Source organism: Archocentrus centrarchus, chromosome 18 (genome assembly GCF_007364275.1).
Source record: "Archocentrus centrarchus isolate MPI-CPG fArcCen1 chromosome 18, fArcCen1, whole genome shotgun sequence".
Classification (NCBI taxonomy): Eukaryota; Metazoa; Chordata; class Actinopteri; order Cichliformes; family Cichlidae; genus Archocentrus; species Archocentrus centrarchus.
Genome location: NC_044363.1, coordinates 9,857,161 through 9,884,043, shown reverse-complemented (window position 1 = coordinate 9,884,043; position 26,883 = coordinate 9,857,161). Strand labels below are relative to the sequence as shown.

General features: G+C 40.3%; 1 protein-coding gene across 5 annotated transcripts; it reads right to left on the bottom strand.

Annotated features, from left to right (window-relative positions):
• Nucleotides 1-2,327: 2,327 nt before the first annotated feature.
• Nucleotides 2,328-26,579, bottom strand: txk (TXK tyrosine kinase). 5 transcript variants are annotated; one of them, XM_030753670.1, is made up of 18 exons: nucleotides 26,539-26,557; nucleotides 25,042-25,206; nucleotides 18,018-18,221; nucleotides 8,449-8,497; nucleotides 8,153-8,234; nucleotides 7,936-8,073; nucleotides 7,792-7,856; nucleotides 7,364-7,423; nucleotides 7,219-7,273; nucleotides 6,489-6,568; nucleotides 6,257-6,381; nucleotides 6,089-6,163; nucleotides 4,872-5,043; nucleotides 4,577-4,793; nucleotides 4,093-4,157; nucleotides 2,975-3,093; nucleotides 2,569-2,726; nucleotides 2,360-2,431 (listed from the first exon to the last, which is right to left on the bottom strand). In XM_030753670.1, exons 3-18 carry the CDS (start codon nucleotides 18,028-18,030, stop codon nucleotides 2,360-2,362), a joined length of 1,545 nt encoding a protein of 514 aa, XP_030609530.1. In that variant the 5' UTR covers nucleotides 18,031-18,221; nucleotides 25,042-25,206; nucleotides 26,539-26,557. The 5 variants fall into 5 exon arrangements, with proteins under 5 accessions (XP_030609534.1, XP_030609532.1, XP_030609530.1 ...); XM_030753674.1 differs by lacking the exon at nucleotides 18,018-18,221 and having other exon boundaries at nucleotides 2,328-2,431; XM_030753671.1 differs by lacking the exon at nucleotides 25,042-25,206 and having other exon boundaries at nucleotides 26,539-26,579.
• Between the last annotated feature and the right edge of the window lie 304 nt (nucleotides 26,580-26,883).

Below are 26,883 nucleotides of genomic sequence, written 5' to 3'. Positions count from 1 at the left end.
TTGTCACTAGAGAACACAACTGGACTCCGTGTCCGTGTGTTTGTCACCATAGAAACGCAGCCCGTCGCCTCTCCTTATTTATTTATTTATTTCATGTGTACGAGCTTGGTGTCTATTTTTTTTTTTTTTTTTTATATTTTGGCAATTTAAAGAAGCCGAATTCACCAGTAGACTTCCCTTTGACTGTGTGCGGACAAAGGTCGCTGAAGTCCTTCAGAACAAAAGCAAAGCTAAAAACACGCAGATTGTCGGGCAGGTTCTGAACACTGAGCTCTAACCCGCTGAGGTCTCAGAGACAAGGCTGTCCTCGGAAACTTCAACGTGTGTTTATTTCCTGGTGCTTTTAGAGCACCCATTAAACCTCGCGTGACATTAGTTAATACCTATAGTTGGTCTAGGGCTTTTAGTAAATAAATAATTTATTTAAGATTATATTCTCAATTAATGATGTTTGTGTGTTGACACTGAAACCCACATTTTTTATATTAATTTTTTTTGTGATTATTTTTTACATGTGACTTGTTCATTATGATTGCGGTAAACAGAACTTACCCTGGTCTTTATACTTCAGATTGATTTACTCTAATTCAGTCAGAACTAACTGTGAAGCCAACACAAAACAGCACTGGATCTGAATGAGCAACAAACAGTAACGCTCTGCCTTAGCTTAATGTCACTTCTACTGCACTGCATAGTTTAGATTCTCCTTCTTCTTTCCTACTTCACAGTTTATCCATTTGTATCAGCTGTTTAAAGCGACTGTGCGCCCAAAGGCGAACAAAGCATCGGTCAGTAATCGGTCTTCCATTCGTGACTAAACTGTCTGAAGCATCACAGAGGAGAGAAACTTGTGTTGTATTGTCAGGCTGCTTTCAGGTGACTTATGTTAATGCAGCAAATTCACAGAACTCTTCAAATGCCCCAAACATCTCCTTTATTCCAACACAAGATGGCAGTATAGGTTATAAACACCTTAACTCATGCAGTGTTGCCATGCTGTTTAATGCTTTTGAGCAGAGCTACAAGCAGAGTGGCTGCTCCTGAATGAGGGCAGCTCTGGGTTTCTTACTTTGGATCCTGCAGCGTCCAGGATCAGGGAAACAACCGTGAAGGCCAATTTTCAGGAGCCACACAGGTGCACAGAGGACGGAGGTGAACAAGCAGCTCCTTTTATTTACTTTCTTCTCCCAACAGTTCATTTTAGTTAGTAGGTGTTACTGTAACCAATCTGCTGAAGATTCCTCCAGACTTAAACTGAGTCCTAATCTTAACAAGATTCGTTCAGATCACTTTGTGTTCAGTTAGCACTGTTGTCTGCACGGCTACATGTGAGTTTTTATTTATAAAAAACTACTAAAAACACAATTTAATGCAAGTTTTTAGAATAATTCTTCACATTTTTATGCTATTTGTTTTTACCTGCTACATGAGCTTTGACGCACTGGCACTTTTACCATATTATGAAGACGAAGATGAATTGTCTTTATTTTGGACATATAAAACAACAAACCACCATATACATGCAGACATGCCTATGTATACACATACACACATACACAGTCTGTGCGCAGACAAAATCAAACAAAATCCCCATGCCTGAAATGGAGTAGGATGAAGTATGTACATACTTATTACCCCATGCTCATGCCCCATATTATTATTATTATTTCTTTAGATCATTGTTTTCATCCTTCTGCCTCTCTTGTTGTGGCATTGTATACTTTGTGTTCCTCTGAGCCCTAAATTTAGGGACCTTAAGGCACCACAAAACTCTTTATAGTTTTCTTGTTTTTCAGGTTTATTATCATTAAAGGTCATTCAGTCAGCAACGACACACAAAACTTATCCGGTAAAAATTCATGAAAATTAGTGGAGAAGTGCAGCATAGTTAGTTTTCTTCTTATTATTATTTTCTGAAGTTTTATTAAATATTAAACAAATATTAAATATATATTTTTACTACAATGAGCTGATTCTATTAATTGTGGTGTTTTGAGTTTTAAATAAATGAAGCATCTCATTGTAGACCTTAATCACGCTCTTATTCACTGAGTCCCTCATGCCTAATACACATACTATTAATATATTTATATTACTAGACTTTTACAATCATCCTGTTTAAATATTAGTTTCATGTGTGTAAACGTTCAAATTCAAAGCAAACAAGGAAAGTTATGAAGCACTTTAATCTCCACATGTACCTCCTGGTGATGTGTAGTAAAATAAGTCACATAAATCACAGGATGATGAGAGCGAGACTTTATAAAACATTTATTTACAGTGACAGAATACAGTATATTTACATTCATGACAACAGCAAGAAAACAGTTTGAAGTCCAGCAGTACGGGCGTATGTGTGTTATTCTGAGTTCTCTGCCAGTTTTCTGATTTCCTCCAGCAGCTCGGAGAAAGATGGCCGACCCTGAGGCCTCTGCAGCACCACCGAAGAAGAAGAAAAGGAGACGGAGGTATTGAGAGGGAGGAGAAGGAAAAGGAGGACAATGTAAACTGGTGATTAACCTCAGGTGTAGAAACAGGGAACAGTCGAAACACCAAAGTGTTCAATACCTCGTGCCAGCAGCGGTACATGATGGCGTACAGAGGCTGTGAGGCGCGCTGCGGTCGGTACAGCCGCATCCCGCTGGTGATGTCATTAACTACTTCCAGGTTTGAGCGGTTTTCGAACGGAGTCCGACCCTCAGAGAATATCTCCCACATCACCACACCTGTAAACACATAGGTGCAAAAGTTGCTGTTAATACCACCTGTGTATTAGGTTTTATTTATGTTGTATTCTATTGATTTATATTTATTAGGATTCAAAATAAATCACAAACTATTTCATGTTTTGAAACAACCGCTCAGCGGCTGTACTCGGTGCCATCGGTGCTTTTTTGTTTACATCTTTCAGTTTTCACAAGTGTTAGCTGGTATATTATTAAGTAGGTGATGAATCCAGCCTGCGGTTCCTCACCGAAGGACCAGACATCAGACTTGCTGCTGTATTTACTGTAGTGGAGAACTTCAGGGGGGGACCACTTCACTGGGAACTTGGCGCCGTGGTTACTGGTGTACTGGTTATCTAGAACATATCTAAAAACATGGAGGAGGAATTAAAATACACCCGGAGAAAAGCTGGTAGTTCACCATCCTGGGAAATGAGCAGCAGAGTTCATACAAGTCATTGTGGTTATTTATTTATTTATTTTATTTTATTGTTACAGTTCAACTGCAATAGATGTTTTTTTTTTATCATAGAAGTGCACCATGTAGATGTAAAATTAATCTTTTTCTGTTGATAAAGCACACGAGATAATTACACTTTAAATGTTTATTTTTGCTGCAGAAATGTGGCCACAGCAGAGAAATTACATTAAAAAAAAAAAATAAATAAATATATATATATATATATATATATATATATATATATATACTCAAAAAAATAGTGGTTACCTGATGTAACCACAGCTGTATGAGTTTGAGTCCCCTGAAACCTAAAACACTAAAATACTGGCCTCAGCTGTAACATATAAGATAACATTTCGTGTCTCCCCAAAGATTAAAACATAGGGACTGAAAAATGAAGCCACCGCCTAAAGTCCCATACAGTTCTGAGGCTGGCTCTAAACAAGAGGGAGCTCCTCAATGTGGTGGTTAACACATTTACCTGACACGTGAAAATGAATAAAGGAGCAGCTGAAAATATATATTTTTTTAATATTAGCCTGACACAAAAAGCAGTTTTGGCCTCTATAGTTTCATCCTTTATAACAAAAAGCTACTTACAGCTGTGGGTTGCCACAGCAGGTGGCTCTGTGGGTTTGACTGGCATATTTTTTACGCTCGTGCAGCACTTAGTAGATTATAACTGTGTCTGTGTACTGCAGGCTAGCTTACAAATGTTAGCTAATAACTTATTAATCCATCCTCCTGTCCAAATATGGTCACTTCTGGCTCCAAAAAAGACCAATGTGCCAGTGGCCAAAATAGTAACAATGAAGCTTGAAAATTCATAGTCCAAAACTGATGCATGGCGTCATCAGACATTATATACAAACAAGGGTTAAAATGTAGAAGAAGTGGCAGCCCTACCTGGTCATTCCAAAGTCGCTAACTTTCACCACTTTGTGCTCATTAACCAGACAGTTTCTGGCTGCCTAAATGATAAAAAAAAAAAAAAAAAAATTCAGTTGACACAGATTATCCACTCGGTCTTTGGCAAAGGATAAGTTTTGTCTTATATATTTGAAAATTTGAGTTATTTCAGCTTTAGTTTAAGTAGCACAAGTCACTGTAATTAGTTTTTTAATCTTTATTTATTTTCTTCTGTTTTTTAAATAAAGTTTTACCCACCAAATCACATATTTTATAGTTTAATACATCTTTTATGGCAAGCAAAGTCATCAAAGATGCTTTTTTAGAGGGGTTTTTACGAAATAATTAACAGGTTAAAATTTTCTACATAAAACTTACCATGACTTCATAAAATATTATACATATTAAATAGTATACTGCTATTTTAAGTGAGCCCTGTCTTAGCTGAGTAATTGTAGCTTGAATTACTGTGTTGGCTCACCAGGTCTCTGTGGATGAAACTATGCACCTCCAGGTAATCCATCCCTTCACACACGTCCTGGCACATGGACAGAAGCCACGACTCTGGCAGAGTTCTGCTCTTTTGCCGCAGGAAGTTCAGCAGGCAGCCGTTCTCCATGAACTCAGCCACGATCAGCAGGGGGCGCTGCTGCAAGCACACACCATACAGCTGGACCAGCTTTGGGTGGCACAGTTTCCTGGAAGAGAGATCAGTCCAGAAGGTTTTTAAGAAGCTCTTTTACCGCTCCTCCTTTTCCCATACGCTCCATCCTTACATCATGACTTTGGCCTCCTCGATAAAGTCCTCTTCATACATGGCTCCTTCCCTGATGGCCTTGATGGCCACTCTTTGCTCTGCCCTCCACTTGCCAAGCCTCACCACGCCAAATTGCCCACTGCCCAGCTCCTTCATGAAGGTCAGCTCACTGGGGTTGATCTCCCACTTTTCTATTGGAAAGAAACAAGTGAAGAGAAGAGTGATGTCTGACCTATCTCCAAATATCTTGCTTTACAGGACCTAAAAATCAGCCGTATACACCTGAAACTGGCTCATTATGCCATTATCACACACTAATGAAGACTAAGCATAAAGTGGTGAACAATGGTATTAGTTCTGAATCTATTCTTGAGAACTGGTCATTCTTTAAATTTTGCTCTGCTTCTTAATTTCACAGAGAGCACCCCCCCCCCCACATTTAGTCAATATTACAAAACCCTGACTTGAGACTTCTATTACAAAACTGTTTGCTAAAGGCTTTATATGAATAATATAAATGTGCCACCAGAAAATTACATGAAAGTGCAAAAAAATCTGAGCTGTAAAGCAAGACATCATCTGCATATAGACATTATATTTTAATCTGTAACGCCACATAAGCAAACATCTGGATACATTTATTCAACCAATTTCTTAATTAATTAATTCTGCCCACATTCAAAAATCCAACTTGACTGCTAGCCAGTGAAGCAGTTTGATAGCAGGAAGTCTGTTTGCATTTCACCTTCTAATTAAACCTGTTCACACAGTCAATGCAATTTAAGAGGTTGAGACTGCGGCTCCAGCAGCTCCAGTTATTCATATCCTTTTAGTATGAAAAACAACATTATTGATCAGCTTTATTGCCTGTAGCCTACATCACCCTGTAGCCTTTTTCAGCGTGAAGAAGACTGCAGGGTGATAAAGACTAAAGGCCAAAGTGCAATAGAGGCTATAGGCTGGGCAATAAAGGCTACAAGGTCAAGCAATGAAGTTGTTCTTCATTCTACAAGTGTTGCTGGAGGAGACGTGTATGAAGAGATAAATATATGAGATAAATATGTGTTTAAGCTGTAACTCATGCAAAGCTGCTTTAGTGGAGTCCCAGAATAAAACCTGAGTATAATAGCAAACCTGTTTCACATTTCACCATCTTTAACTTTAGCAAAGGTATTATTGATTTGTATCATTGTGAAATGACACATAAAGTACCTGTAAGTGTTTCTGCATTCATACCTGAGCTGAATCCTGCTGTGGCAGGGACACACCTTCCCATTGGTCCTACTGGATATCGCAACCTGGTCACCAGACCTGCACAAAACACACAAAAACCACATCAGCTGAAGTGCCGCCAAGAAAACTGATGCTGTTGCATGTACAAGCAGCAGGTATGTGCTTACGTACCTGCTGCGTTGTGTTCGTGGTAGTGTATAACTTCAGGTATGGAGCTGAAAATATGTTTCTCAGCTAAGTAGAATTGCCCGGTGTCCGTTATTTTAATCTGGTAATGCCGAACGTCTCCACCGGCACTAAAGACACAGAAACAGATGAGGTTGTCAGTTTGTAGGTAAAGACTTGTCTTTGTCAGCTAGTGTGGCACTGAACCCTTCAGATTACATGAGGGGTGTTGAATCACCTTAATGTTTTGGTGTAAACAGACACGGTGTAGACTCCCTTTTGACTGGACTCCCGCACCACAAATCCTCCCTCTTTCTCCTGGAAAACAACAGGAAATGATCACTATCTGTTTGAATGAGCCATTATTAGTTTATCTGCAAATTTCATTTGTTTTGTTTGACACATTTAGTGCCTCTCAGTTCAGATTCTTCTTTTGTGCACTTTCTTGTGTCTCCTGAAGCATTTAAAATGGAATCATCTAACAAATACTATGGCTTTCTTTGTGGTACAGACAGCACACGAAATTATTGTTCCAGTTTTGATGATAGTTTGCTAACCAAACTTGCTCAGTAGCACTTCACCCTCTTGACCAACCAGGCTTCAGAATGCAGTCTGAAGCTAAATTGTGACATCAGGGATTTTATATACAATCTATGACTGAAGCTGGGAAGTTTACAGCGTTCCAGATTCCAGGTACTAAAAGGCCACTTTATTCAGCCGCATTAGAATGTGAATGCACTTATTATACTGAAACTGAAGCCTGCAAAATAAAAAAACACTGACTAGACAAAGGTAAAACACACACACACACAGACTAAAAGTTATGAGTGATTTATTTCAGTTTTATTTAATTTAGGCCATGTTGACATACGTGTATGCATGCTTTTACTTTTGGATGTTAACCTTGTAGAATTACAGATGGTTGTTTCTGCTCCACGTACAGCAAATACAAAGAGTTGCATAAATACCTCCTGTCTTAGCAGCTGCTCCGCTTCTGTCCTGGTGATGTTCTTGCAGTACCACCTCAAGAAAGGAAAATAAACATTTGAATAATTGCAAAACTACTACCAAAAAAAAAAAAAAAAAAGAAGTTGAAAATGTGGTAAGACTCACGGATTTGCCTCGATTTTGTTTTTCTCTGTCACATAGTTACTGGGGATGAAGCCTTTATTCCTGATAGAAACACAGTAGACAGAAAACACTGATAATCTACGAATTTAAGACATTTAAAGAAATAAATAACTTTTCATTCAGGAAGTGTTTTGTATTAATGGACTTTTCTGTCATTGTTCTAAACTGTAAAATATATTTAAATTCCAAAACGTTAAATTCATGAGGGTTAATTCATGAACTAAAAAATAATTGGTTACCGTATGTCCACGGAGCTGCACACTGCCATGAGAAAGCCACGTTTCTTTGTTTTACTGACCAACCACAATAGTTACTCTACATCAGTCAATCTCTTGTTAAACCTTGAATTTGAGCCATGAGAACATTAAAAAAATAGAGCACCAAACAGTGAATTTTTAAATTCAAAGTACCCGTGCTTGTCTTGCGCTCGCCACCACAGCTGGTCTTGTTTGTGCAGGATGGTGTACTCCTCCCCCTGGGGACACAACATGAAGGATCACACTTCTGCTGCTTTGTTTGTACGTATTTGTGTATCTGTGTATGTGTGCGTGTACCTGCTTGAGTGTAAGGTCAGTGTCCTCCTTAGCTGTGAAGTCATACATGGCCACGACGCTCACCAGGCCCTCACCTTCGCCATCCTCGCCCTCAGGAGGGGGGAGGGGAAGCTTTCTCCTCGACCTGTCGACCTGAAACTGGGACATTGACAACAAATAAATTCATAAAAATGAAAAAAAGCCTCCGAACATGCAGAAACACACTTATGTGACCTACCCGGTGGGGGTGTCCTGAGTATCGTCGGGTCGGGAAGCAAAAAGAGGTTCTGCTCTCCAGCTCCACACGGGTGCTGAACTCCCTGAAATGATCCAATCAACCAGTCAATGTATGTACTTAAACTTAAGTGTTTTGCATGAAATTGCTGGGAAACGAGCGAAAAGCAGAACATAATGCCCTACCCCACCATTTATTTCAAATCTGTCAAACCATTACTTATTGCTTTGATAATATTAATAAAATTAAAAACTTCTCGTGTTTTTATTATGTTTGCATTGGACCCTTTAAAACCCCACCTGGTCTGAACAGCACAGCAGCAGCAGATGATGGAGCGGATAGAGTGATCTGAAGGAGGAAACGAAGGAGAAAAGAGTTGCATTAGTAAAAACATGCTGTAACTGTAAACATGTTTATTTTTTTCACATTTAAAGGAAAAAACTGAAATTCCATCCTTTGGTCAATGTATCCATTATCCCTCCTCTAACTTAATCTGATGTATTAGTTATTGGTCCAAATGAAAGTCTGCTACCTCGGCAATTGACAATTTTTTTTTTTTTTTTATGTTTGCCAAGACAGTTTTTATGATTATGATTAAGGGTAACCTCCTAACATCCTCCAGCTACCTCACAGAAACTTTAATGTGTGGAAATCTTATAACACAAGAAGCAAAATGTTTTGAAATGCTCTAGTTTCTGGTGTAGATCCATTTGGTGTCTGTCTGTTTTACAGTTCCTGTTCGGGTAAGCCAAATAGGTCAAATTTCCATATAAAGGGGTAAACATGAACTTAACACACATTTAAACAGGTCACTGGCATCCTGCTGGATGTGAATATGCCACCTGTACAACTGATTACTTTGTTAAGCCCTAAAATCGAAAGGAGCTCAGACAAATATATGCAAAAGTCTTGAGTCACCCATTGTTTCTTTATATTTTACAAGGAAAATAAGTTTAATATAGAAACATACATTGAAACCTAGTAAATCTAATATGTGACAGGCTGCTAATAACAAAAAGATTATTCATAGGTCAGTGCTAACTAGCTGAATGAACTCTGAAAATGATCAGGTACAAGGACTGGACTGAAAACGAAAGGGAACAAGCAGCCAGTGTCCAAAGAAAAACTTTGAAAGACCTTCAGAAAGCTGTAGAACTACTGCTCAAGAGCACTCTGGCTGCCTGGAAGTAAAATATAAAGAAATGAGGGGAGGTTTAAGAGTTTTGCACAGTACTGTACATATATCTGAAATATTAAGAGAGATCTCTGCATCTGTATTTTAGTTTTTTTAGCATCTGTGAACATGCGGAGAAGCAGGCCCAGCTGTGAAGGCACATATTCATATTTCCTGACTGATTTTTATTGTAATTTTCCACTTCTGTTGACTACGATGTGAATATTTGAGTGAGTGGGAGATCTAAATCAAGATTCAGAGATATCTTGAAGCACATGCAGTTTGACAGCCGAGCAGCCAGAGCCAACAAGCTTTCAGGGGTATTTGGATGAAGCTTGCAGCCTGGTTACATACGCTATACTGAGCCTTGCGTGGATGAACAGCTGATTTAGGCCCTGCATACTGTCTAAAACAGTCAAGTGTAGCATAGAAATTTGCTGGAGCTGCAATGCCAAAACCATAGTCTGTCACAGATAAAAATGCAGGAATGATAAATGCAATGAGGTCACACGAGACTGCATTTGGCCATTTTAGTCAGTAAAACCTCAGTATAGAGTTAAGTGGCAGCAGCTTCAGTTACAGACACTGCTCAGCTGCATTGCAGACATCAATAAAAACAGGGACGGAAATTGTGGTCGATAGCTTTCATTTGGTGATTTTGATGCTCATAGCGTGATATGTTGCATGATGTCGGCCATAAGTGTCAATGCAGGATGTGATCGCGCTGTCATTGTGCACGGTCTGACAATCATAAAGACAGAGAGAAGAAGTTCTCAAACCTCTCTTTACAAACCACAGAGGCACAGAGGGGGTCTGGTCTGCACACAGGTGGAAAAATATGAGGTGGCCGGATGAGGCATGAACAAAATTCATGATAAGTCAGTGAACATACACGAGGCGGACATCACGAGAACAGCTGCATGCCTGACCCCTGCGCTGAGGGCATTTCAGCAGCATGGTCTGGGTCCTCCGCGGAGGGTTTAATCTTAAACTGTGCCTTTTATCGCTGAAAACAGATTTTTCTTTCCTCTCACAGTTACCAAAATAAAACATGAGTGGGAGATACTTTTGCTGATCACAGAAGAACAACATCATATATATATATAATTTAGCATGCTTACATCTGATAAGATGCTTATTTATATGTAAGTGACGCATTTCTCTATTACAGTCTTTATTTAAATGAATAAAATATGCTGTCATCCACACATAAAGGTGCACTGCAGGAAGAGGTCAGCTGACGTGAGCTGGTACATTTTTAATGCATTTTCTCTTTAAATTTAATATCATTCATGACAAAACTGAGGTTTGAACAAAGCATTCAGACGGTAGCTGTGACCTCGTTTCTCACCACTCTGCAGTTTCAAATAACCAAATAATGGATTGGTTACTTAATGGATGAATATTGCTCCACCTCAGCTAACTACAACAGGAGACTGCTGCTTTCATATTTTTCTTTTTTTTCATGGTTTTCTATCATATACAGCATATCCTATTACAAATGGTGGAAAGCATAACCAGAGGTTCAATTAATGAGGGCAGAGTAAGGACAAGCTCAAGAAAAAAAGAAAAGCTCAGCCTTCTAAATACTCAGATTAGGGTTTTTTTTTTCTACTCTTTGCTCTGAATGATGTCATAGAAATGTCGCTGATAGCCAGAAACCCTGCGATGATCCTTCATATGAAACTCAGTTAGAGAAAGAAGTTGCTGTTTGCTGTCTGTGGGGAGGTCCATGGTTAATTTGTAGAGCACACAATGATCAGAACAGGACTTCTATGAAGTGATGTGAAAATAGCAGGCGTGCTGGAAGCTGTGTGGATAGGCCTGAGAAGATGATCTTGATCTAGAGATCAGCCAAATGGGATCAGCTCCAGACCACCAGCAACTCTGAACTGGATAAGTGGAAGAAGCTGGATGGATGGATGATGTCACATTCACGTTTTTTTTTTCTTTCATATTTCATGGAAATAAACACAGTCTCCTGTGGAGCTTTGGCCACTTCTTAAGTTTAAATACATGTTAATTTTCTCTCTGTGGTTTTGAGTGGGAGGTCTTTGTCAGGAAGTATTGTTTCCTGTGAACCCGTGTGTGCGTGTGTGTTTATGTGGGTGAACAGACAGGTGTGTGTGTGTGTGTGTGTGTGTGTGTGTGTGTGTGTGTGTGTGTGTGTGTGTGTGTGTGTGTGTGTGACATGGCTGCTCTCCTTCCTGCATCACTTCATGTGTTTGAGAGAAAACAAAGGCAAAGCGCTCGAAACGTTGTGTGATTTTTTATAAGTAACTGTCAAATGCATGTGTGACATGTCCCATCATGCTTTGCATGCACACTCCCTGCAGCAGAAGTTCAGCTGAAGGAGTCTTCTGGTGGTTTGTGGTGAACCAGCACCCTAATTCAATTCAATTCAATTCAATTCAATACAATTCAATACAATTTTATTTATATAGCGCCAAATCACAACAAACAGTCGCCTCAAGGCGCTTTGTATTGTGGGTAAAGACCCTACAATAATACAGAGAAAACCCAACAGTCAAAACGACCCCCTATGAGCAGCACTTGGCGACAGTGGAAAGGAAAAACTCCCTTTTAACAGGAAGAAACCTCCAGCAGAACCAGGCTCAGGGAGGGGCAGTCATCTGCCGCGACCGGTTGGGCTGAGGGGAGAGAAAGACATGCTGTGGAAGAGAGCCAGAGATTAATATCAATTAATGATTAAATGCAGAGTGGAGTATAAACAAAGTAAATAAGGTGAATGAGAAACAGTGCATTATGGGAACCCCCCAGCAGACTAGGCCTATAGCAGCATAACTAAGGGATGGTTCAGGGTCACCTGATCCAGCCCTAACTATAAGCTTTATCATAAAGGAAAGTTTTAAGCCTAATCTTAAAAATAGAGAGGGTGTCTGTCTCCCGAATCCAAGCTGGAAGCTGGTTCCACAGAAGAGGCGCCTGAAAGCTGAAGGCTCTGCCTCCCATTCTACTCTTAAGCATCCTAGGAACCACAAGTAAGCCAGCAGTCTGAGAGCGAAGTGCTCTGTTGGGGTGATATGGTACTATGAGGTCTTTGAGATAAGATGGTGCCTGATTATTCAAGACCTTGTAGGTGAGGAGAAGAATTTTAAATTCTATTCTAGATTTAACAGGGAGCCAATGAAGAGAAGCCAATATGGGAGAAATCTGCTCTCTCTTTCTAGTCCCTGTCAGTACTCTAGCTGCAGCATTTTGGATCTAATAACTAATAACAACCTCTTTCTGAAGATTCTATCGATTGAAGTGAAATGAAAGTTACAAACTGACTTTTGATTTTTACAAAAGTACAAATTTGTATCCTACATTTAAGTTCTGCTCATTGTTACACTTATTTATTTAGAGGCTTGCTTGTATAGGATACGCGTAGTGTGACGGCCAAAGACCGGGGCTGCAGCCAAATAGTCCAGAAAATTGCCTTCTCTGTCACTCAGTGGAAAACATCACAAGGTCGAGAAAAGGTGTGAAGGAGAATTTATAATCCGACAACACTCTTATACTAGACTCCTTAACTCCTGTGAACGTTTATGTTGTTGATCTGTTTCTTCCATGTTGAAACTACAACGTCCTAAAGATGGACCATGAAGTCAAATTAACTGTAAAGACTGCAACTCTTAAACTGCAGACTCGGCTCATGCAGAGGTCATCCAAAGGACTGCAGCTGTAGGGAATGGATGTGGATAATTAATGGATCCAAACTGTCTCCTGTTACACTTATTGGACATTCAGCTGAATACCACAACACCTGCATTCATTTTATAGTTATTGTATCAGACTGCGGCTGTCTGTTTTGTTATTTGCTTGCTAATAGTGCGTCGCTATGGATTATGGGATGAAATATATCCATTCTTTTTTCTAAAGGATGGTTCAGTGTATTTTCTGCTAAAGGATGAAATACAGGAAGCACTGAAGCACCTTTGCTTAGTATTTAGAGAAATCAAACAGCTCTCAACATGGCTGCCATGCAGATACTTCATGATGATGATGTCACTCAGTTAAGAACCTCCCCAAGAACACCACAGCCTTTATGCTAGTAATAATTGTTGGTCTTTCCTTACAGTTCTTCTATTTCAGGTCTTTTTCATTAACCCCACAAACTAATGGAAGAAATCACCTGCTTGTGAGTCTGTATCTTCCTGGGAGGCCAGTGCAGTTTCATTGCTTTGCTTTGGTTGTGTTATCTGTGCTCTAGCCCTAGAAAACAAATGATGTGACTGCAGCCTTGTGATTTTCATTGTGTTGCTGCTGTCTGAGCTGCATGCAGAATTCATATGGTCAAAAAACCTTTATAGTCAGCTGGTCATTTTTTTCCTTCTAAAAAAAAATGCCATTTTTTGTTTATCTCTCCCACAGTTGTCAGTGATGTAACGATTCCCATCTTTTTATAGGGTCCCCATGATAGGTTTTTGTTTTTTCATTTTTGAGACAGTGTTTCGGGGAAAATAATATTAACAGTACTGCGAGTACTGTTTTGATGGGAAGTATGTTTTATCGGGTATATTGGGTAAAATATACAGTAATCCCTCGCTACTTCGTGGTTCGCTTTTCATGGACTTGCTGTTTCGCGGGTTTTCAATCAATATTAGTGTAAAATATTTATTGCTGTATTTTCGCTGTTTCGCGGGGTTTTTGCGGTACTCGTTCTTCACATGCGTAGTACGTGTTGTACAGTAATGTATATATTTGGTGTATAAGTGTGTGGGGAGGGTTTATAAAAACTTAAAATAGTGTATAACTACTAAAATAAAGTATAAGTATTAAAATAAATAACACCCACGATAAGTGAGGGATTACTGTACCCAATAGCTTTTACTCAGATTTTGACTGGTCAGAAGAAATTACACTGCAGAGCACTGAAGATAAACTGTTTCCAACTATGGCCTCAGTTACACAGACTGGGCAGTGATCCTCCTGGCCTCCCTGACTGGTTGATCCCTTGAGGTTAATGGCTTTCACTAGGTGAAATTGGTCACCAAATTGCCAGAGTCATGCTTACACTGCATGGAAAACGTCAACATTTCTGCTAACACTTGCCAACTTCTTGCCGAAGCACACCCCCCCTGCCCCCGGCAAAAAAAAGACAAACCACGATGCAAACTGAAGAACGTGTGCCTGCAAACTAAAAGTTGGGCCTTTTTGCTGCAACAGCGTAGTTCAGAAGGGGCAAGTTTTACTTTTTTACTTTCTGATTTGCCTCATATTGTGCACAGTTTCACTACTGCTCAGCATGTAGTTGGGAAGTGGTTGCAGACAAGTTGGCATCTGCCATACAACTTGGGGTGACCGTGGCAACTTGCTAGCAACCAAAGTAATTGCAATGGGGTTTTTGGTGAATTACTATATATACCTCTTTGCAGCCAGTTTCACCTAGCGACAAACAGCAACCTCCTGCAAACACTACATGCCAACTGGTCAGATAATACACAATTTTCCCTAGCAATGTGTTGTTGCCAGGAGGTCGCCCCTTGTCTCTAGGCCTGTGTGACTGGTGTCTAAGAGGGGTGTAAGCAGATTTCTGAGCTGTGAACGCTCAGCTTCATAAGATTTGCAAAATGCTAAGTGCACAAAACAATGTGCGGGCAGAGGCCCTGAAATATAAGTCATGCATAATTTGTTTAGAACCTTCTGGCACCTTTGGTTAATAGTAAATAAATCCGTTTGGCAGCTTCACACAACACAACGAAAATCTGCTTTTAGCAATTTGTTAAGCCAACAGGCAACCTCTGAGAGTCACTCTTTTATTTTTTTAAATGAATCTTAACCATAAGTTCAATAAGGAAGATCTGAAATCACTCATCTGCCTACTTTCCCAGGTGTTTGCCTGCTTCTCTATTTTACATCACTCCCACTTTCCCACCCTGTCTAACTCAATGCTGACCTCATCACTTCTAGTCCAATCATCATTCTGCCCATCTTCCTTGAGCAAATTATCTGAGCAAGCTTTAAATATCACTGCTTATCTGTCATTCTCCCGTCCAGACTCATTCGTGCAACCTACCACCTCCCCTTCAGCACCCAAGAGCTCCTTCCAAGCCTCCATCTTGGTCTCCATCACCACCAGCGTCTAGACTCTGGGGTGTCCTCCCCTACTTCCTATCTCTACTGGAATTCTCTTCTGCTTCGATGGGGTCATTGGAGTCTAATCTCCAAATGGCTAATTGTTTTTCTTATCACTAAATTATGTTCAGTTTCTCCTAATGATCTCTCCTTATTGAAATAAACTTGTTATGAAGTTGATCACAGCCGGGTGAGCAATGTTATCAGATACAAAGATGTCATTTTCACCAGTGTTGGAAAGCACAGGGCTGCCAGAGCACACTGAACAATGCATTTCCAAGAGGCTTTTAAATAGGATAGCAATGAGAACATTTCAATAAATAGAGTGTAGAACACATAATGTTCAGGATCATGTGCAGATCTGTGTCCTAATAGAGATGCATTAAAAAAAAGGTGCCCAGTCTGTGTAACTGAGGCCATAGTTGGAAACAGTTTATCTTCAGTGCTCTGCAGTGTAATTTCTTCTGACCAGTCAAAATCTGAGTAAAAGCTATTGGGTACAGTAATCCCTCACTTATCGTGGGTGTTACGTTCCAGGATCACTAAGTGAAAATCCGCGAAGTAGGGACGCTATATTTATTTTAATACTTATACTTTATTTTAGTAGTTATACACTATTTTAAGTTTTTATAAACCCTCCCCACACACTTATACACCAAATATATACATTACTGTACAACACGTACTACGCATGTGAAGAACGAGTACCGCAAAACCCCGCGAAACAGCGAAAATACAGCAATAAATATTTTACACTAATACTGATTGAAAACCCGCGAAACAGCGAGTCCGTGAAAAGCGAACCGTGAGGGATTACTGTAATGCGACTTTGAACTAGAATTTAATCATATCCCTTCTGGGCTGAAAAATCCAACACTGACCTTGGCTTCCAGACAACAGAGATAGAAACATTTAAAGCCTACTACAAAGAACATATTTGGTCTCTATATTAAGTACCCCATCTGAAGAGCTTTTTGTATACTGGCAAGGCTTGAAGATCTTCTTTGTTAGAGATGCTGTTGCTTCGATTGCCTGATATGCTGACACAGGAAGCTGTAGCTGGTAGCTGTCTACTGTCACCTCTGTTACAAACTTGGTTTGAGGTGAAACGCACATTAGCTTCAGCTTTAAATCAGTGCTTAAAACAAGTATTAGCATGCTAATATAATTAAATTAGGATGTGAACATGGCAAACATTCACCCACAGCATGTTAGCATTATCACTGTCAACATGTTACACCAGCACACAGCAGAAACTGGGGCTGGCTCTACTCTGATCTGATCAGATTTAAAGGCCACTACGAGTGTGCGATCCTGTCGGGGTAGGTGCACCTTTGTGCCAGTGCGAGAAACAGAACTGAAACTTTACGTTATGGGCAAAACGCTTCATTCTGCTCTGCACACCAGAGGTGTCACTCTGCATACAGGTGTCTCTGCCTCTGCTCGGCTCTCAGTCTACATTTTCACATTGTCATTTGCTGCAGTGTCGGGTGTGCATAATAAATGTGGCAGAAGATGGAAAAAAAAAAACCAAACAAGATTTAACTGTATGAGGCAGAAGCGCTTGGCTAGAAAATACTTTGCCTGGATGTACGCACAGACTTTCACTTTTTCTGAAGTATTTTAACCCACAAGCTTGAGCCTTTCCAAACTGGAACCAAGTTATTTTCATGTCTTAACTCAAACGAGTGGTTCTTGAACGCCGGGCTACAGAACCACTGCAAGGGCCGGTGTGGACGAGCGGAGAAAAAAAGCAAAAATAAGTTGAATGAACGGATAAAAATTAGCATATTTCACTTAAACTCTACTTTTACTGTTGCAACCCCCGAAGGGGGGTGTGCCAGAACTGCCCCAATTAAACAACGACTGAGAACAAAGCCTAAAACTTGCCCCAGATCAGACTCCTGTGTGCTTGTGCCTCCACCTTAGCTTCTACATCCTAAATGTGGACATTAGGGGTCTTTAAAAGTAGAAAGGTGTAAGTTATTTTAAATGGTAAGAACGTGAACTACATTACTTTCATCTGGAGGTCTTGTTATGTCTCAGGCAAAACTCTATGAACTCTGTCAATATGAGATAAATAAGAACTACGTTGAACTAAAACTCATGTAAAGCTACTCTAGTGCAATCCGAGAAGAAACCTGAAGAGCATTCCCCCTCGGACATGGCGTTAAAAGAGTAGAAAGAGCCACAGTTAAGTCTTTGTAGTGTTTTGTCATACGATGAAGTGACATTTCAAGCCAAACTGCCATTTTAGGATCCCCTTTAACTGCCTGATTGTAACCGCTTCAGAGATCAGATTCAAGAAACATCGAAAACTTTCAGAAGATATTTGTGACCTTGAAGTTACTTCAGGTAGAAAGTAAAGGGAAAATCAGCTGTGTTGAGTCTGGTCCTTCGTTAGATGATATTTTAATGTTCTACAGTTTATTTCACTCCACACATTTAGATATGTTTTACTTGCATGTTCTCCTTTGATTCTCGTACCTTATTCTTAACTTAATGATGGTTTGGTCGAGTTTTCTGACATTTTCTTCTTGCTGCTTCATGGATCCTGCTCCAGTTTCGAAAAGAAGAATAACAGGCTTGTATGTATGTTAATAAGTTACTTACTTGAGTGAATCATGATTGGCTTTTCGTTTTGTCGTCTACCCCTCTTCTTCTTTGTCTCCCTCCTTCTCCTGCTCTTACTCTTCTATTATCTCCTCATCAGCTCGAGCTTTTCTTCTTCAGTTTTTGAGGTCAGCTTTGTTTAATGTCTTTATGCAACCACTGGAGCGGCTGATAGGATGCCGCAGGTGGGAAACCTTCGAATAGCTGAGTGACAGGGGTGCAGAGAGAGAGGGACAGAGAGAGAGAGAGAGAGAGAGAGGGTGAAAGAGAGACACAGGCAAGTGGGTGGAGGAAGTAGAGTGTGTGAAGAAGAGAAGACAAAAGAAAAAAGATATGGGGAGAAAGAAAAAGAGGAGGATGTTTGCTTTGCTGCCGTTGCTGCTTATGCTGTCTTTGTCTGCGTTTGGCCACATAAATCAAGATTTAAATGCCTCACTTGAACACATCATTTATATATACAGTGTTTAGAGAGAGAGAGAGAGAGTGGGAGAGAGATGAAGACAAAGATACAGAGAGGAAGTGAAAGAATGACGTGAATAAAACCACAAAGCATCCGTCTATGTGAATATCTCCAGGAAGAGCGCATACACACACGCACACACGCACACATACACACACACACACACACACACACACACACACACACACACACACACACACACACACACTGTAAAGCTCACCCTATCTCTAAGGAGTTCCCAAGCCTTCTTTCTCCCTGCCAAGCTGGAGGAGGTGACTGGGGAGAAGGTAGTCTGAATCTCTTTGCTTAGACTACTGTCCCCATGACCTGAACCTAGACAAGAAGTAGAAGATGGCTGGATGGAATCCTGATTTATTGTTTTTATTACTCTAAATCTATAAAACTAAAAACATCTTGTATTAAAAAGACTTCAAACTAGCCATTAAAGCCACAAACTCATCCATCCATTTTCCTACCAACTAAACATCGAGGACATCTTTTCACTGATCTATAGACTTTTTTAGCCAGGAAACGATGTCCTTCTAACTTTTCTCTTAACTTATTTTTCTTTCAGTTTCAACACTTAAGAAGTCACATGTACCCGTTTCTGTTTTTGTCGTTGATATTTTTTTTTTCCTTTGGTTTTTCATTTTGAAATTAAATGAGACTACTCCAGTAAATCATTGCAGTTTAATTCAATTCAGTTCAATTCAATTCAATTTATATAGCGCCAAATCACAACAAACAGTGCCTCAATGTGCTTTGTATTGTAAAGTAAAAACCCTACAATAATTACAGAGAAAACCCAAAAGTCAAAACGACCCACTATGAACAAGTATTTGGTGAGAGTGGGAAGGAAAAACTCCCTTTTAACAGGAAGAAAGAAGACTCTTAGAAACAAGAAGAAAGTGTACAAAAAGACGGCTTCACCACTAAGCCACCCAGGAGCTCCACACCCATCTTTTTATTGTACATTCTGTATAAAGACAAATAAATGCATTCTATTCTGTTCTATTCTATTCTATTCTTATGTAAAATGGGACAGATTGCCTTAAACAAGAATGTAGGCTAAAGCAGCATGGATAGTACTAGATACCAAAAACAGCAGCGTGCTAAATTGTTTTTGTTTAGCACATGACCTTAGATTTTATTTGTGTTGTAACATATTTAACCTCATCTGGTCCACGTGCTACTTGCCTTAACCCCTGTCAACCCCGATTCATGACTCTTAGACCACATCTGGCCTAATGTGCACTTGCTGGTGCCAAAGTGTGAAACCTATGTAAGATATCGCCCCACCCCCCCATCATGTGAGCTACTGTGGCCACCTGAGACAAAGTGAAAGTGAAACAGGATTTCAAGAGTGCACTGTAGGTGGCTGATAGCTGGTGTCATAAGTCACCACCTTCGTCCACCGTTGGTCAGCGGGCGTAGATGGCCTCCTTTACTCTTCTCTCAAATCGTCTGTCTTCTTGGTCCAAAACACTGGACATTTCCATCCTCGAAAGAGTGGTCAAAGGGGCTCTTTTGAGGATGGCGTGCTCATGTCACCTTAGGTGACCTCAACAGCTCACATGGGAGCAGCCCTCCCATCACTACAAGACAGTCACACCCTTTTGGTTTTCAGGAGGGCCACAATTCACTAAGGATGGCAAGCACCCCCCACCTCCCGACACAGCCTGTTCATACTTTGCCCTGAAAACAAGGACAAACAGGTTCTCAAATAGTTTCTACCTGCAGGCCATCAGACTCCTGACGAGGACCATCGAAGAAGAGAGACTGTTACTTTCTCATTGCAATAGTTATTATCTCTCCTTAAATTCAGGCATTTTTAACAAATTTCCTTGTTTATATTCACATGAAACAATAATAAGAAAGATTTTAATGAGAAAATTTAAAGATTGAAGAAAAAAAACAAAAGTTCAAGTGAAGGAGGCTGCAAAAACAACTGTTTTTACTGAGCACATGACAATAAAACTTCTTAATCTTAATTAGCACTAAATATAAAGTAACTGTACATGTATCTCATAGAAAACTAAAGCAAAATCTTAGTTGATGTGCATCAGTATGTGTGTATATATAAGTGTCTGCACCATACGTTTTATTCAAAAGCCCAAATTTCACCAAATTCCAGAAGCTTCTTTCTCAGAGAACAATGAATATTTCTAAATGTCGTAATAAATTAAATAAATCCATCCATGAACATCAGAAGGCTGATTAGAGACTAAATCTTGATGCCATTTGTAGGAAATGTCAGAATCAGAATCAGAATCAGAATCTTTATTGTCATTGTACACAGAAGTTGCACAACGAAATTTAAAATGCATTCCTTTCTAGGTGCCTCAGACAATAAATAATAAAATAATAAAAATATGAGTGATAAAAATGATTACTAAAATACAGTGCACAATAGTAAATTAAGACGAATCTAGCCCCAATACACACACCAACGCACGCACACAGTCAGCACTACCACCCCACATCACTGTCCAAACCACACAGAGTTCAGTTCAATGATAGCCCTGGCATAAAAGCTGTTCCTCAGTCTGTTTGTTCTGGCCTTCATTGTCCTGAAACGTCTGCCTGATGGCAGTAGCTGAAACAAGGAGTGTCCAGGGTGTGAGGGGTCCTGGAGGATGTTCTGTGCCCTCCTCTGGCAGCGGGCATTGAACAGTTCCTGGAGGGAGGGCAGGGGACAGCCTATGATCTTTTGAGCCGTGTTGATGATTCGCTGGAGTGTTTTCCTGTCTGCTGCTGTGCAGCTGTTGAACCACACGCACAGACAGTAGGTCAGGATGCTCTCTACACAGCAACGGTAGAAGGACACCAGCAGATTCTGGGTCAGATGGTTGCTCCTAAGAACCCTCAGGAAATGCAGTCTCTGTTGGGCCTTCCTGACAATGCTGGTCGTATTGATACTCCAGGTCAAATCATCCTGCAGATGTACTCCCAGGAACCTAAAATCTGAAACCAGCTCCACTTCATCCCCCTCGATGAACAGAGGTTGAATGACATGTGTTGTCCTCCTAAAGTCTACTACCATCTCCTTTGTCTTAGTGGTGTTCAGGATCAAGTTATTCTCACTGCACCACCTTGACAGCCGCTGCACCTCGTCCCGGTATGCTGACTCATCCCCGCCTGATATGAGCCCCACCACAGTGGTGTCATCCGCAAACTTAATGATGCAGTTACTGGCATGTATGGAGGTGCAGTCATGTGTATAGAGGGTGAAGAGTAGGGGACTCAGCACACAGCCCTGTGGAGAGCCGGTGCTGAGGCTGATGGCTGAAGAGAGGTGGGGACCTACTCTTACCCTCTGGGAACGGTCTGTCAAGAAGTCCTTGATCCAAAGACAGGTGGAGCGTGGTATCCCCAGATCTGACAGTTTAGTCACCAGTCTGCCAGGAAGGATGGTGTTAAACGCCGAGCTGAAGTCCACAAAGAGCAGCCGAGCGTAGTTCCCCCCCTGCTCCAGGTGAGAGAAGGCAGAGTGGAGGGCCGTGGCAATGGCGTCCTCTGTGGACCGGTTGGCTCTGTAGGCAAACTGGTGGGGGTCTAGTCTGGGAGAGAGACTGGAGATGACGTGAGCCCGGACAAGCTTTTCAAAGCACTTCATAACAATTGGTGTTAGTGCTACTGGCCTGTAGTCATTCAAACCTCTGATAGTGTTCTTCTTGGGGATGGGGACGATAATGGAGGACTTCAGGCAGGAAGGGACAGCAGCCTGGCTCAGGGACTGGTTAAAAATGCTGGTAAAAATACCAGCCAGCTGAGCCGCACAGACCTTCAGTATCCGTCCAGAGACACCATCGGGCCCCACAGCTTTCCTGGGGTTCACAGTTTCCAGCATACGCCTCACCTCTTGCTCTTGCAGCCTGAGGATGCTGCTGCTGCCTGCTGAGGGATGTTGGATGGCTGTCTCTGATTGCTGTACCTCAAAGCGTGCAAAGAAGCTGTTCAGCTCCTCTGCCAGATTGATGTATGTAAATGTAAAGAGACAATGAACATTTTGAGTAAACATGAGTTTTCATCCATACTATGCAAACATTAGAAGGTTCTTTGAGATAACCAGATGGTGGCCTTTATTCTCCGGTCAACCATTAAAGAATGAAAGAGGAAGAAGGAAGATGATGATGCAATTTAAAGAGCTGCAGTCTAAACATCTGTTTAGATTCTCAGTCATCCAGGTCATAGTAGTTTCAAGAGCCTGAAAAACGCTCTTGGGTTCCAGTCAGAGCTCAAGTGGTGGAACCCCTGTGAATAAAAAAAACAGATGATATTTCTATTTCCTGTTTTCATTGCTTCACTGGAGGCTTTAGTGATGTTTAAGTGAAAAGTTTCATGTGCATCATCATTTATTCCCGAAGTGTGTTTGTTTATATCCGACTCAGTGAAGTGAAAAACCTTATTTTTCAAATTCCCTCTTTATGCTCAGCTTTTATTCACCTCCAGCTCAAAAATATGCTGAAACACTTCACTGGTGGACTCGTCCTTTAAAGTGACCTTTGTACACAAACTTCTATATTATATATTATATTATAGATATATTCATTTTAACTCAGATATATTCATTTTAACTCAGATATATTCATTTTAACTCAAACTCAAGTTTAGCATCGATGCTAAATTTGAGTTTGAGTTAAAATGAATAGTTTTTCATATTAAAGGGTCTTTGCCTTTATAGTTAAAAAATATTAAACACATGTAGCAGCCTTGCATGATTCACAGTTCACAACACTCTTTATTATATAAGGACGTGCAGTTATACAAGAACACAGATACATAATAAAGTTAATACGGGACTCTCCACAGTCCTGTGAAAACCTAAGTATGCCTCACGATTAGCTTGTAGAGCCACCGACAGCAGTAATCATTTTCTGTGTGTCACTCTTCTTTACAGACTCATTGAGGTGTAGGACACTCCTCTGTCCACAGCATTTCAGTCAGGTTGAGGTCTGGACTGACTGTGGCTGGGCCATTGCAACACCTAACAGAGCATTTGCAACAATTTTAAACCTAAGCTTTAACTTTTTTTATTAATCAATTATTAATTAATTAATTTATTAACTTTGGCTATGTTTAATAAGAGCATACACAGTGTGTGTAACAGTACGCGTATGACAGAAAATGAGAAATAAAATAAAATATGGAAAATTAAATAATAAAAATGTTTTAGACATAAGCTTCCTCTCTTTCCAAAAGTTCATTTTCTAAAACATTTCCACTCATTTCAATGGTGCTTATCAATGTCTAACTTCTGAAACTTGTAGAAAATATAATAACTGAGAGCTTTCCTCGGTCTCTACAGGATCCTCACATCCAAAGACTTTCCCATCTTTCCCAATTTCCAGTAAAGCCCTGATGTTAAAAACCGCCCCCACACATACAGCAGCACAAGCAGCATTAAACATTTTCCACTCAGCTATTATGTTTCATGCGATGTGACACCACTCCCACTGTCACAAAGGAAGTCCCATCCCACTCTTACTGATAACTGTCTGACATGTGAGACTGCAGATAAACTGCTCAGGCTCTCTCTTCCACTCCACCTTTAAGTAAACGTCTTTTGTGGACTCCTTCCTCATCAGCTGCTTTGAGCCAAATCATCACTACGAGCATCCACCATTGAACAGAAGAGGTCACCTTTGAGGAAAGACCATGGTTTAAAAAAATACTGGTTTTTCTTTACCCCCCCCCACCTCCTTCATGCACTGCCTTTGAGGCCCTGCAAGTGACTTATAATCCTATCATGAATGGCCACTAGAGGGTGTTTTTAAGGGCTTTTGCTGAAACTGCAGTTCTCTTGGAAAAATTAACGATGCTTACAGTATGATTAAGAGCCTGAATTTTGATTATCAAATATCAGATGTCAAGTGTCACATCAGCACTGAAAACAAGACAATCCCTTATTTGAGGTCAATAATTTGCTTCCACTTCTACTTAAGCTGCTTAAAATAATAATGGTTCGAATTGACTGCCTTGAACTGTGTACCCACAGGAAGCTTTGAGCCGCCACAAGTTAATAAAAGAACTGAAACCAGCTGCTGGCTGGCATGATAAAATAAAACCATGTGACACGAGTCAGAAAACTGGTGTGGGCCAAAGAGAGCACCGAAGAACAAAAAGTACACACAAGGTCACCTTTTTTTTTTTTTTTCCTTTCTGTTGGCCTGAAACAGCTCGAGGCTCAGGTGTGTTTACCACAGTCCTGCTCTCCTGCCAGCTGTTGATGATTAAACTTGATTAAGGCTTTCAATTCCTCTTTCTACACTTCTGTGTTTGTGAGAATGCCGTGATGGAGACAGATGTGGTTTTAGACCTTCACCACCACATTTTACCAGAACAAACACATTATTTTACATTCACTCTCTCTCACACACACACACACACACACACACACAAACACGCACACACACACACAAACAAAAAAAAAAACTCCAAGTGTTGATCAGCACCCAAAACACACCACAGGTCCTCACACAGTGACTGCAGAACAAGCAGAATCCCTCATTTAACACTCATTTCCAGTGGACCAGCTTCATATAACAGCATCAAACTACTCACCCATCAGAACTTCACCTTTCAGGCCTCAAGCAGAGTCGCTGACAGCACCGCTCAAATCCAAAGTCCTGGCAGTACGCTCATCCTGCTCTCTTCTCTCCTTCCTCTTTCGACCAACACATTTTTGCTTTGCCTGCTAATTTAAAACGCTGCTGCGTCAGCAAACAACTGTGTGAGACACCCGCCGAAAAACAATTCGTTACATATTTGACATCAGCGCCGTGACCAGTTTGACCGCAAATGACAGGGAGCAAAGCTGGGAAGTACAAGCAACACGTTTCCCACCATTAAGGCCTTTGAGTCAGTAGAGTGTAAAATGACTGCAGTTTAAATTCATTTCATTAAAAAGGGTTAGGCTTTGTTTCACGACTTAGATTCATGACTTAAACATTTGGTGGGACTTTTATAATGTGTTACCAGTACAATAACATATAAGAGAGTAATGCTGAAGAGGAGCACCTTTGATACCCAGAATGTACACATTTTTTTGAAAATCATCAACTTCCAAGTCTACTAATTTTTTTTTGAACCACTGCCTTTTTCAGAATATGAAAATAACTTCATTGATCTGTGCAGGTTTTTGTTTCAATTGCTAAGTTGAGAAAAGTGGAAATGAACTCATGAAAGTTTTTAAAAAAGGTTAAAAAATGTCAGTGTTAAATAGAACTTTCTCTAAAAGCACATTTCACTTCCTAAAGATGCAATCACCTTTTGAAAAGGTCCACACTTTGCACTGTCACTAAAAATATCCAGTTTCACAGCTGAGCTCGCTCTCAAATATTCCACCTTCCTGAAAGTATCCCAGGCCTCACTTCCTGAGGAAGTCCAGATTTGCCCAAATTATCCTTATTTACTATGATCTTTCCCCAAATTAACCTAAAATCATATCTATGCCTTCTAACAATCCTCACCTACCAGCATCTCCCATCAGTGTCCTTAGTGTCAGAAAATGTCCTGAAAATTTCTCAGTTTTCACACAAATGTTCTCACATTTACAGTGTTAATTTTGACAGCAAATTTTGATTTAGTTTTAGTCATAGTCTTTTGATGAAAATGTAATTTAGTTTTAGTCATAATTTCGTCATCTGAATAGTTTTAGTTTTAGTCTAGTTTTAGTCGATGAGTTATCTTAAGAATACAGTCGACTAAATCTACAGTCGATTTAGTCGACTAAAATATAAAGGGTGTAAAATGTAAATGCTTTTTCTTCACTTCCCTTGAATTAGTCATTATACACACTTACACAAAATTAAACATTTTTGAAAGTTATGGAATATTATTAATAATATTAACATTAGCGTTTCACCTACTTCCCACACACCTGATCATTAACACCACCTTACTGAGATAACAGGAGCGTTTTACAGCAGGACGCTCTGAAAGGTACAGGGCAGAGTTCAGGACTAAGATTAGGAAAGGCTAATCCACTGCGGTGTGGAGATTTTCTCTAAACACAAACTGGGAAAAACACTTTACCCTGCATGACATTAAAATGCTTACCTTTGCATGGAGATCTGGGTGACTGGTTTGCAGATTCAGATTTGTGTGTTTTTACCAGAGATAGTCGCCCCACATGGTTTACACGTCGTTTTGTTTGTCACGGTATCAAAGGGCAAATGTGTCCTTACATCGGCTCTTCTCTTTCTCCCTGCTGACATTGTTTACATAACTTAGTTCTATCGGAAGTAAAGACAAATCACAGGCTAGTTTGGTCTTCCTGTGTTCAGAGCAAATTTGTGCAACTGTGCATTTGATTGGATGTTTTCCTAACTTGTCCCGCCCTATCACAAAATTAAATCAGTTCTGATTGGATGTCGTCCCCGCCAAGCATTTTCATCTTGTTTT

Coding starts and splice junctions, on each gene's coding strand:
- txk (XM_030753671.1), bottom strand. Junction 7,274..7,363: donor AACAAAATCGAGGCAAATCC/GTGAGTCTTACC, acceptor TCCTTTCTTGAG/GTGGTACTGCAAGAACATCA. Junction 4,794..4,871: donor GAGGAGGCCAAAGTCATGAT/GTAAGGATGGAG, acceptor TCTCTCTTCCAG/GAAACTGTGCCACCCAAAGC.